Here is a 12928-nt window from a genome sequence, read left to right as displayed (position 1 = left end):
TCAGAATTGGGTTCCTACTTGTCTGAGAACTGGTATTTTGGCTCCTCTGATTAAAAAAAACCACCATGGAAATTGTGGGCTGGGGTGAGTAGCTAGCATTGACCAGTGGTGACTTGTCTAACTGACTGTCTAATCCTCCTCAGTGGTGGAGAGAGATGTTGATTGTGAAGGGAGTGTGGAGGGTGAGCATGTAGTTTACAACTATGGGAGCTTTCTCTGTCCTCCAGCAGGCATCAGAAGAGCCCCTGCGTGGGAAAGCAGGATATTTCATATTTCAGATGCATGAATAGGTTTTGCGTCTTTCTTTCATACTGCAGCACATTCTGCTAGGTATTTGTATTGAATGATAAACCACAGTTAGTCCACTTGCTGTCAAGGAAAAATAAAACAATGTGACAATGGACTTGTCCCAAAAGACATTGAGTGCCAGATCTGTTGTAAAGATCCAGGGTGAGTGAAAGCCAGTTTTCATGTGCTTGAGCTAGCATTTAGGTGACTTTTAAACACCAGAGTTATTTGAACAGGAAATAGAAAATGTAAATAAGATTATGCAAAATGATGAAATCTGCTGTGATACATGCCTGTTGGTATTTTCCCCTCTACTTTTGGCCCTGTAAGCCCATGTAAAGTGAGTTGGCATAAAAATCAAAGCTTTAAATGGTTCCTTTCTCTGAGTTGCCTAGAGTATCTGTAGTTTGGACTGTAAGAGCTTTGGGGGAGGATCTGTCTTCATGTCCTGTGTTTTGTACAGCCACAAGCACGTTGTCAACACTAAGTAAATAATAAAAATGTGCCTCAATCTCAGTTTCGATACTTCTGCATCTTCACATGATTGAGACTGGTGTCGATGGATGTTGCCATTGAACATGAGAAATGAGGACAGTAAATTACCCAATATGTGGGAATGCCCTGTTACCTACTTTTAATTGAGGATTGCTTGACCCCTGTTATATGACAGTGACTCCTTTCTGTAAATGCCATACTTTTGCGTCTTATTTCCTTTTCTTGGCAAATCAGGCTTTGCAATTTTCTCTGGAATCATTCCCCACTCCCACCCCATGTTAGTGTAACTGCCCCTCATTATTGTGTGGATTTTTGTAATGCTTTTTTTCTGCAGGATTGTATCATGGACAGTTCAAGCAGCTTGTCTTTCATAATCGTATTAATTTTCTTTTCCGTTTTCTATGTCTTTTATTATGCCCCATTGTTCACAGATATATTTTTGTGTGTGCTATTTACTGTGCCAGCCTGTCTTGGTATGTAAGATAGAGTATATGAAAAGTTTCCTACTGCTAAAGTTTTGTGGACATGGTGTAAAGAGGATTTGATGGAGTGTTGTTATCTAGGGCAGACTATGAATCAGGGACATACACAGAATACATTTCAGGAAAGCAAAAACATCTGAGTCTCAGATTTATCAGGTGAAAAATGTCAGCTAACAAAATCTGCACTGGTGTTAGCCTATTAATTCACTTGTAAGGAGAAGGGGCAGAATGCAACACTGGATTTGTATATGCACTTGGAACGGATTTGGGGTGCAGCTCCTGCTATAGGGAACCATGGCAGGGTGGAGGATCAGAAAAGCAGAGTTAAATAGTTATCCCCTCAGAGGAATTCCAGAGAGGAGTGTAACAACCCCATGCCCGCACCCTTTCTGCAAGATATCCTAAAGAACAGGGAGCATATATGTAACCTAGAGGGATGTCCAAGGAACCATATGGTCAATGCAGCAGCCATGTGAAGGAGAGGTTGAATTAAGATTCCTATAGATTTTTATATGTTTTCATAATCAGAATTTATTTTTTCAGTTGAAATTCTCATAAACATCTTTGTGATTAATATTCCTTTTGTACTTAAACTTTTTAGGCAACGGACAATGATGTGGGCAGTTATGGGAAAGTCAGCTATTTTTTCAGTGATGATCCTGACAGGTAAGTGCAACAAAACCTCTCAGATAGTTTCAGTTCCTTAAAATTCCCTTTCGGTCTTGCCATGAATTTACAAAATTGAAATGGTAGCTTTAATCTGTGAAGTCTTTCTTGAAAGAGAGGCTACCATAAACTGTTGCAGGGAGGGTGAATTGACCCTAATAGAAGGCCTATTCCAGTTTTTAAATGGCTTGTTTTCTATTTAAATTTCTCGTGTGATTTGGGTGCTCATAAATTGAGGGACAGACAGGGCTGGATCATACCAGAGGGCTTAATCCTACTCCTATTGAGAACAGTAAAACTTCCATTGACTCCAATGGTATCAGCCCTATACTAAGTGTGGATACTGTTCAAGTCATCTCTGCCAGTTCATATCAGTCCAGATCTATATCTGTTTTGGTGTCCATACTTGGAAAAAGGATAGTGGAAAATTGGAGAGGGTTTAGAAAAAAGCTACAAGAGTGGTTTGAGGTTTGTCAGGTGCAGCTTAAGATGAGAGATTTACAGAACTCAGTCTATTTAGTTTATCAGAGAGAAGACTCAAGCTGTCTATAAGTACCTGCACAGAGAGAAATTTTCTGGTACTAGATTGAGGTTTAGTATATCAGAGAAATGTGTAACATCATCCATGGCTCGACCTATTCAAACGGGAAATAAAGTGCAAATTTTAACAGTGAGGATAGTTAACTTTTGGAACAAGTTACTAAGGGATGTGGTGGATTGTCCATCACTTTGAGTCTTTAAATCTGAGCTGGGTGTTTTTTAAAAGATAGGATCTTGTTCAGCCAAGAGTTGTTGGGCTCTGTACAGGCTTGCTAAATTAACAAGACTTAAGCCTGTGCTTAAGGAGAAACACACTTAATTGCTTTGCAAAATCAGGACCTAGCTGCACAAATATGTAACTTGAGGCCAACACATACACTTAACAACAATTTGTATGATGGTATTAGAGCTACACATGAGACTCACTGGTGCCGTGAGTGAGTGATTGGGAATCTTTTGCTACAATGGAAGGAATATGGTATTGACATTAAGGCGTAAAAGGGGCAAAATTCATCCTGGGTGTGATTCCATTGACTTCAATGGGAGCTGCAGCTGCTCAGCCCCTTTGAAAATCAGGTTGCTTATTTAAGGGTTTAAATGTGGATTTGGGTGCCAGAATTTGAAAATTTTGTCTTTGACCTCTTCTTGCCTCAGTTTCTTCAGGAGTTTGGCTTTAACTTTCCTGGTGCCTCATTTGCTCTGTCTGTAAAATGGAGTAAATAACACCTACCACCCAGAGGCTTTGGGTGCATCAGTATCTGAAAAGTACAATGAGATCTTCAGTTGGAAGAGGCTATAGTACTGTGAAATGTTACCGTCAGAAGGAACCTATGAGATGATACGCACAGCATCAAACCTTTTCCAATTTCTCATCTATGCCTCTTTCTTACGGTGTTGTTTCAGGCTGCTGTTTCCTGTCTGCCTGAAATGAGGGTTTGATTTGGTAACTCCTCTGCTCTCCCTCTCTTTTTGCTTGGCAGGTTCTCTCTGGATAAAGACACAGGTGTGATCACACTGATCGCCCGGTTAGACTTTGAAATGACGCAGCGCTACACGCTGACTGTGATTGCCAGGGACGGGGGTGGGGAAGAGACTACAGGGCGAGTGAGGATTAACGTTCTGGATGTCAACGATAATGTCCCCACCTTCCAGAAAGAATCCTATTTGGGTGCTCTCCGGGAAAATGAGCCTTCAGTCACTCAGGTGGTCCGTCTCAGGGTAAGAAATGGAAGCACCGATTCACTTTCTACTATACTTCCTTTTCTCCAGATACACAATGGTCAATATTATTAGGGGGTCTTGTGATCCAGGATTTCTCCAGCTAGGGTAAGTCTCAATGGGCCAGGAAGAGGAGAGAAACAGCATTAAGGTGCATTTTAAGTCATCTTTTCCTCTTCACTCTTTTAATTTCTCTTTTACTCATCATTGCTCTCTGTCATCCCCTCCCATTTGAAAGCAGTCTGAAGCCTGGGTGGTGAAGCCCCACGGAGAGAGCCACCCACTATAATTAAACCCTTAATGGATGCAATTAAACAGGAGTGGTACTGGTCAGGAATATGGGGGCAGGGAGGAAGAAGGAGAAGGAATTGCAGACCATCTGCTCCTTTGCATGTTTTAATCACTCCTTATTGTGAAATGCAACTGACTGCTTCTCTAGCTGCCTAGACTTTCCCCATGTCCCTTTCCTCCCCTCCTCCCACCCTGACTTCCTTGGATGTGTGCAAGATTTACTGTATCAGACTTTATTACACTGAGTGATTGGGACTTCCCTGAAGGCGCTCTGGATTTTGTGACAGGATTGGAAAGATGCTAATGAATTCAGCTAAGTAAAGAGAAGAAAGTGTGAGAGGTTGGGAGAGCCGAGTTTCCCTTATGAGTGTCTGTATAATCATTGCTCTGGAATTCCTATGAAATGCAGGGCTATAGGAGGACAGGAACATACTGTTAAAGGGAAATGTAGAATTACTGAAGGCAGTGGAATTTCCATTTTGATAGGTTTGAAATTTGAAACAAGCTTATTCAACTTCAAAATTCATCACTGGCATGACAAGCTGTACACGGGTGGACAAGTTCCACAAATGTAGACAAGCCATGCTTAGCAAAGAGGAGGAGAGTCACAAGAATTTCCCATCCCAGCTGTATCATCGCCAGAGTTACCCCTGGAGTGTACCATACCCACTAGCAAAGCTTTCTCCAGAATGTAAACTCATCTTCATTATCATCATATCCCTTCCTGATGAAATTGCATTTACCTGTGGGAGTTGAGCAGTTTGTTGCTGATCGAATTGTAAGCTTTTTCTGTGTAAAACAAGAGATGATGGAATCCACTTGTCTCCTTGAGTATGACAAGAATAAACTAGGCCTTTTGCAGTTTTCTTCAAGCTGGTATCTGTCTTCAGTAAACTCAGGCTGTGTGAGTACTGTAAGAATATTGTGGTAATCTCTTAGATATTTTAGATCTAAGTGTCTATTCTTTATAGGTGTGAGGGAATGGAGATGATGCATTTAAGACACAGTGACTCTTCTCTCTGTGGTGGGATGTGAAGAGAGATGATGATTTCAAAACTCTGTCATCTCTTGCTGCTCACCAATTCACAGAGCAAGGTGGTGTCTATCATTAGTGAATGTTTCTGTCTTGCCCTCATAAACTCTGGCAAGCAGTCCAGAAGAAAGGAGGACACCTTATCCAAGGCACACATAAGTGAGAGGAGGGAAGGTTATTTGGCATAAACATGAGGATAAAAGGGTAGTCCAGAAGAAAACAGCAAGAGGAAACCAAGCCTTTCTGCTTGTTACAATGTAAGGGACCCTGTGATGCAATATATAAACTCTGCCCTAGCATGGAAGGGGTTAAGAAGTTGCTTTGGGCTGGAGGGGCCTCTTCTCACCACACCTGCAAATCATGCCAGGACTGGAGGAAGAGTTAAAAAGAGGGAACTCCACTCAGACCGGGCAGGCCTGGAGAGAGTACTGGCAGCTGCAGAGCCCTGCCCTCATAGGAGGAGGGTACAGAACCCCTGAGTTGAAGGGGGAAAGAATTGAGGCTTGCATTGGATCCCAGAGAACTCTGAAGTGGATGCTGATACTCCCAGGCCCCTCTGAAGTCTGGAGGGAGCTGCCTGCAGGTTTTACTTTGCCTTTCTTTTAACCCCATTTGCTTACTAGAGGCTGTTTGGTGGCATCACTGGGGATACAGAGAGGGAATGAGAGGCCCCAGCCTGAAGGTGAGCACTGGCATGCTGAAAAGACCCCATAGCACCTGCTGTGTGGATGAGAATGGAGTAATTGGACACATGCATGCACTTTCCACATAGCCTAAAGGGGGCACGCTGCCACAGACAGATCTGTGACAGACCCCCACACTCACCACCTAGAATTAGTTATGACCATATTTAGACTAGGGCAAAGGCTGATATAAACCTTAGGAACATCCATTTACAGATTTCCATTCCTGTACCACTGCTGCCTCCCTTCTATACTGTTCATTTTCCCCTAGCCCCTTCTCCATTTATCTTTTCCCCAAAATTGTTTGCCTTCTTTTCTCTGCGTATTAGGCTGCAGCATTTCTCAGAGACAGCGTCTGTGTTTATATGATAACACTGGGGCTTTTTTCTGCTTCAACCTAGGCAGCTGATGAAGATTCCTCTCCAAATAACCAGATCACTTACAGCATCGTGCAAGCTTCAGCCTTCCGAAGTTCGTTTGACATTAGTGTCTCTGAAGGCTATGGAGGTGAGTGCTGTTGGGACACTGGTAGGGTGCGCCACGAGGGGGAGGAGTAACGGGCCGAGTGGCACTCAGGTGGGAGTGGTGGCTTGGTTATATACATTACCCTTCTGCTTGGGCATGGGCCAGAGCCTGCAGCATTGGCTGCATACGGAAGGTAGTGTGTGGACGTGGCATTCAGTGCTGTTCTTCTGACTCCTGATATCAGGAGAAGAATCAACCAAGATTTTCAAAAGTGACTAGTCATTTTGAGTGCTTTGGGTATTGGGTTCCCAACTCAGGCCACTTTACTGGAGGCTGATTTTCAGGAAAGTTTGGGTCCCTGCCTCCCCCAAAAGGTGCAAATCAGGCCCCTTTAAAGTGTCTCAATTTTGTAGTTCAAAACTGAGACCTCCTCCCTACATTTGTTAGTTTTGAAAATCTTGGCTTTAATCAGGGCAATTCTGCTAAGAAATGCAATTGCTTTACTGGGAGGAGTGGGAGCTGGTGCCCGCTCTGAAGAGTGGCTGGCTATACCGTCATTGAGTGACTGGAGGCTGACTCAGAGTAAATGCTTCTGTGAATTACTAAGGGTGCATTGACCCTGGAAACATTTGTGGTTATCTGCTCTGGAGCAACTGCACCAGTGCTAGCCATGGTGGGCCCTGGCATTGTAAGCAATGTGACCAGCTGCTGCCAGTGGTAGCATAAGTGCAGTTATATCGATGAGGAATAAAAACTCAGATTTTCCTAGAATAGACAAGATCTAAATGCGTTGCTCCAGGAGTTGTACCAGACAGACTTCTGCTGCTGCTGTTTGATGTGTGCGTGCATGTGCTCGGGTGTATGTGTTAGCTGTGAAGTGGGCTAGTACCAGCTGCATTTACTCCAATGCTTTATGCCATTTCAGTGATAAGCGTGACTCGTCCTCTGGATTATGAGCAAGTCTCCAATGGAGTTATTTATTTGACTGTGATGGCCAAGGATGCTGGTGTCCCATCACTTAACAGCACTGTTCCCATAACCATAGAGGTGTTTGTAAGTACCAGCAGTGCCTTCCATTGCACTCTTCCCCTCCCCACAAAGTCCTCCCCAAGCAGGAAATTCTCATCATGGCATACTAATGGCTAGTAGCATGGGCACTGCCAGATGAGTATGTCCACATGCTTGATGTCAGTGCCCCAGCCGTTTTTCTACTTTAGTAAGAATACGTACTTCTGAGGGCATTCTGCACCAAAAAAAATAAAAATTCTGTGTACAATATTCTAAAATTCTGCAAAAATTCTGCAAATTTTATTTGTCAAATAAATGTGGAGGCTCCAGCATGGCATTGGGAAGCACAGGCCACTGGCTGCACAGAGGTGAGAGATCACTGTGCAGCTCCCCACAGGACACGGACTCAGCGATGAGGCTGCATCCAACCCTGACACAGAGCTAGGACATGGCCTGCCCCAGAAACACCCCAGGGCCCTGTCCCTCCATGCCAGATGCACCAGGTGTGGGCAGGATCCAAGTGTGCAGGGGCTTAGTGTGGGGAGATCCAGGTGTGGTTGAGAGGGTTCTGTGTGGGGCAATCTGGGTGCAGGCAGCTCAGTGGGAGGGTCTGTGTGCAGGGTGGATCTGGATGCACAGGGGCTTTTTGGGAGGTTCTGGGTGCAATGGTAATGGGACTCTGCAGGTGAAGGTGGATGGGGCTCAGCGGGGGAGGTGTGTGGGGGATACAGCTTAGCAGGGAGGTCTTGGTTTGGGGGACTCATTGGGGGGGCCAGATGCTGGGGGAGTTGAGCTCAGTGGGGTGGGAATCCAGGTTCAGCTGTTTGGGGCTCAGTAGGGTGTGGATACAGGTGCAGATGGCTCGTCGGAGTGGGCCAGGTGCTGTGAGTGGGGCTTGTCAGGGACGGTTCTGGGTGCAAGGGGGGTGAGGCTCAGCAGGAATGTCTGAGCATGAGAGGATCTGGATGCACAGGGGTTGGGCAGATAGGGGAGTTGCTCCCTGTACAGTGATCCCTTCCCTTGCAGCTGAGGCATGATGGGTGCAGGAAGAGTGCAGGCTGGGAGAGTTTGCAGAGCTTCCTACAGCCAGGGGAGAAAACTGGGGGTGGGTCTGACCTGGCTCTGGATGCCGTGTGGGGGGAAGAGGAAGTTCCATCCTCCCCAGGCCAGCTGGGACTAGCAGCTGAGCCTGGTGCAGGATAGGGGCCACCAGCTGGGTCTTCCCCAGTCCCATCTCCTGCCCCACCGTAATTTACCTCTCTGCCAGCTGCCCTGGGCACATGAAAAATACTGCTGGGGAGGGTCACATGACCACTCTTTTGGCTTCCCTTTGCTTCCCCATAAGAGAGTCATTTTTCTGTTGGAAAGCAAAGAAATCTGCAGGGGACATAAATTCCGCACATGTGCAGTGGCACAGAATTCCCCCAGGAGTAAATACTGGTTTGCATTTACATAGCATCTTTCATCCAAGGATCTTAAAGGGCTTTACAAGCCCTATGGGATAGATAGGTACCATTCTGCTCATGCTTTGGCTATGTAAAATAATACACAGAGAAGTTAAGTGACCTGCCAAAGCCCATGGACTACATAAGTCGCAGAACCAGAGTAATGCTCCAGGGTCCTGTCCTGTAGTTTCCTGTTGTAAACACCAGATGTTGCCTTTATATCATAGGGCGAAATTACCCAGCACCTGTGGGTATATATGTAATATATCGTGTGCATACGATACAGTACATGTATTGTATTTATATGTGCAAACATGTAAATATATATGCACGCACATACACTCTTCTCTCCATTATTTGAAATGCCCTCATAAAAGCAACCTAAAGAAATAGCATTCCTTTCCCTCTCAAATGTAGGGTTTGGGGTTTTTTTAAATAAAACCCATCTTACCTCACCCCTTGTGTTTCTAATTGAGAAGTAGCCCTGTATGAGCACCAGCATCATCAGTGATGTTAGCAGGTACATGAACATCTAAGGAATAATTTTTGTTCATAATCTTCTCTTGCAGAGCTAGCAGAAGCAGCTCATAAACTGATTTTGGTGTGAGCCGCAAGCAGAGTGAAAAAATGCTTGCCGAGAGTTCCTTTACAAAAATAAAATTAGTAATGTCGGGCTGGATTTTCAAAGTGCCGAAGGGAGTTAGGAACCCAGTTCATTGAAAGGTAGAGTGCCTAACTCCCTTAGATGCTTTGCAAACCCAAGCCTTATGAGCCTATAAGATACTGCCCAATACATTATAGTAGTTTTGAGGAGAGAGTTGAAATCTGGTGGCTAAATAAACTCAGTCTGTCTCTAACATTTGCTACGTCTGAGCAACAGAGGGTGATGCAGTGGAGAGACCTACCTGCTCTCTGAGGTCTCATGGAAACAGTCAAACAGAAGTCAATCATCAGGACCCCATTCACCTATTCTCCTCTGCTTTCACTGCGTGAAAGCCATTGAAACCCAGGCATGCAAATCTAATTGTAAAGGGCTTGAGCTTACAGCAGGGTCAGAAGCATGATGGGGTGGTGGTTAGGAGCGCAAGGATAATACTTAGCGGTTATAAAGTGCTTTCTGTCTTCAAATAGCTGAACAACATGAATTATTATGTATATTTTACAAAAAGAGAAACTAAAAGTTTCTGTAGACTTGGGCAAGTTTACTTAGAGTCTGTGATCACTTGGGGTTAGACCATAGTTCCTGCTCGGAGTCTGTTCTCAGCCCACTAGATTCCTGGTGTAGTCTTTCTAGGTAATGTGTATTCCGCACCTGATGGTGATTGCTTTGGGAATCTTTTTCATGGAAACTACTATGTCTCCCCAAAGTGTTATCAGCTCAGCATCTTGGATCTTACTGTAACTTTAACTACTCATGCTGTGGGCACTTGGTGTTACACAGAAACAAAAGGTGTAAGTTCAGCAGAGTGTAGTACAGATGGATTCACCTAATATGGAAATGGTATTGGTAATACCCCAGGAGCTGACTGGTAAGAGTGATGTCTTCCTTTTCTCCTTCTTATGCCAACTAACCTGACAAGAAGCCTTGGGAGATTCCTCCACTGAGTTGCTTGCAAAGCAGTGAAACGTGGGGATCAGAATGGGGTGAAGAGAGCAGATGCCTGATAGGAGAGTGTCTTCATTCATTTCCATCTTTGCAAAGTTCAAAGGGAATAATAGAGGCTCTTCCTTTTTCTTCCCCCATTTTCCTCATTTTAAAGAGCTAAAGGTGCCTCAAACCAAATGGCACAGAGTCTGACATGAATATCAAATGCACATTAGCACTTCCAGTGTCTGAAATTATCAGTAACTGAATCAGTCACAGTCAGTTGTTTATTTTTCAAATGCTAGCTGTCTTGGCTGGATAAGGTTTGGGTTGCTGCATTGTACCAGATGCTTTCCTTTGCCTTCTGCATCCTGATGCAGATGTTCTTATCAGAGATGGTATGTGTGTGCCGATGGCAGAATTAGCTTATACATGTTGCTCTGTAGGATTAGATCCGATTGTCGATTTGCAACATATTGTGATTTGACAAAGTCTCAAGGAAGGTATCAGCAATGGAGTCTGTTTACTTGATAACCCTTCAGTCTTATTGTGATCTGATCTGATCTTGCTTGTAAGTGGCATCAATGCACAGACCAGAAGATGGAGGAACTCATTGCTATAAGAAGTGAGTGATTTCTTCTCCCCTCTTCTCCCTCCTCCACAACTCTTTTTATAATATTATGAGGCGGAAGAAGAGGGAGAAATAAGGGAATTTAGTAGTGGCTAAATACATCCTCCCCTAGCTGTTCTATGGACAGTGTAATCACATCTGTCTAAAGACCACACTTGAAAAGGTCATCTCCTTCTGGCTGATTTTGTACATTGATGATTTTTAAGTAGCTGTCACTTTCTCCACTTTCAACCAAAGGGATTTTCTCTTGACTGAAAAAAAAGATGATGATGATGATGAAGTGGCTCACAATGGCACTTAAAGCAAAAAAAGACAGAACAAGAGAGTGACTGAGTGTGGAGGGAGGTAATTTTTTTTCATCCTTTGCTTGTTGGTTTTTAATAAAGAAGTCAAACTCGCTTTGTAGATTTCCCATTAGGGGACAATAAGCTTTTGTAGAGGGAGTCGCTGAATTAGAACTAATAGCAAGTGTGATGCCAGGATCCCAGGAAATATCACCACTAATAAGTTTCTGCCTAACTCTCCGTCACTGACATTCTGGACGTAGTTTTGCGCAGTGAGCCAGTAACTCTAACTATATATAAGTATATAATAAAAGAGGTGTTGGTGATTGACAAAGTCTCCCCTTAAGAGAGGTTGCTAGCACTGGCTGTTTGCTTTGAGAAAGAAAATAGAGCCTTTGACAAGGAGGGTGTGGAGTGATGGGGAAACATTTTAAATCAGTTTCTCTGAAGCCAATGAGTCAAATATAATGATCCTGGGAGCAGGGTTGGTGGTGGGCAGAAAGTGAGACTTTTACTCCCCTGCTTGGGTGAATCATTTCTCTTGAAGGAGCGTAGGAATTGCCACACTGCTCAGACCAGTGGCTGCCTAGGCCAGTATGCTGTCTCCAACCATGGCAAGCACAAGACAGTTTGGAGAAAAGTACAAAAAACCTAGTAGTGAAAAATGACAGAATAAGGTTTCCCAGAGTTGGCGGGAATTTATTCCATATTCTCTCATTTATTCACTTGCTTTCACAATCCATGTTCAGACATCCTCCCCGCTTCACAATATGCAAGCTTGTTACTGAGTTCCTATAATTAAACACTAAATGCAACAGTAATAAGTTTGATACGTTTTGATGGATGGGTTTCCCAATAGCCATGCCCTCCAAGAATGAGAGTATAAAACGGAGGGAATTTCCACATTAAGGTTCATCATGCTGCGAGGAGGACTGTGTGCAAAAGTGAGCATCACAGAAGTGATGCAAAGGCTGATTAAAGATCACCTGCTTCCAGCAAAGATAGCAGAGAATGGCAATTTAATTAGAGTGTAAGGAGCATCACTGGCATGTGAAATGACCTCATATATCAAGTTCAATGGCAAAAGCATCAGTCATGGCTATAGACTCTAGGACTGGAAGGGACCTCGAGAGGTCATCGAGTCTAGTCCCCTGCCCTCATGGCAGGACCAAATACTGTCTAGACCATCCCTAAAAGACATTTATCTAACCTACTCTTAAATATCTCCAGAGATGGAGATTCCACAACTTCCCTAGGCAATCTATTCCAGTGTTTAACTAACCTGACAGTTAGGAACTTTTTCCTAATGTCTAACCTAAATCTCCCTTGCTGCAGTTTAAGCCCATTGCTTCTTGTTCTATCATTGGAGGCTAAGCTGAACAAGTTTTCTCCCTCCTCCTGATGACACCCTTTTAGATACCTGAAAACTGCTATCATGTCCCCTCTCAGTCTTCTCTTTTCCAAACTAAACAAACCCAGTTCCTTCAGCCTTCCTTCATAGGTCATGTTCTCAAGACCTTTAATCATTCTTGTTGCTCTTCTCTGGACCCTCTCCAATTTCTCCACATCTTTCTTGAAATGCGATGCCCAGAACTGGACACAATACTCCAGTTGAGGCCTAACCAGCGCAGAGTAAAGCGGAAGAATGACTTCTCGTGTCTTGTTTACAACACACCTGTTAATGCATCCCAGAATCACGTTTGCTTTTTTTGCAACAGTATCACACTGTTGACTCATATTAAGTTTGTAGTCCACTATGACCCCTAGATCTCTTTCTGCCACACTCCTTCCTAGACAGTCTCTTCCCATTCTGT

At 44.0% G+C, this 12928-nt stretch overlaps 1 protein-coding gene across 1 annotated transcript in view; it reads left to right on the top strand.

The window, feature by feature from the left end:
• Positions 1-12928, top strand: part of CDH23 (cadherin related 23) — a 561993-nt gene that overhangs the window by 371971 nt on the left and 177094 nt on the right. The window contains exons 14-17 of the mRNA XM_050959265.1: positions 1867-1931; positions 3452-3689; positions 6098-6203; positions 7087-7214. Of these exons, the coding sequence (XP_050815222.1) occupies positions 1867-1931; positions 3452-3689; positions 6098-6203; positions 7087-7214 (537 nt within the window). The remainder of the gene's footprint in view (positions 1-1866; positions 1932-3451; positions 3690-6097; positions 6204-7086; positions 7215-12928) is intronic.

This window comes from Gopherus flavomarginatus, chromosome 6 (genome assembly GCF_025201925.1).
Source record: "Gopherus flavomarginatus isolate rGopFla2 chromosome 6, rGopFla2.mat.asm, whole genome shotgun sequence".
In the NCBI taxonomy this organism is placed as follows: domain Eukaryota; kingdom Metazoa; phylum Chordata; order Testudines; family Testudinidae; genus Gopherus; species Gopherus flavomarginatus.
The sequence above is the reverse complement of the archived record's forward strand: the minus strand, read 5'-3'. Positions and strand labels throughout refer to the sequence as shown.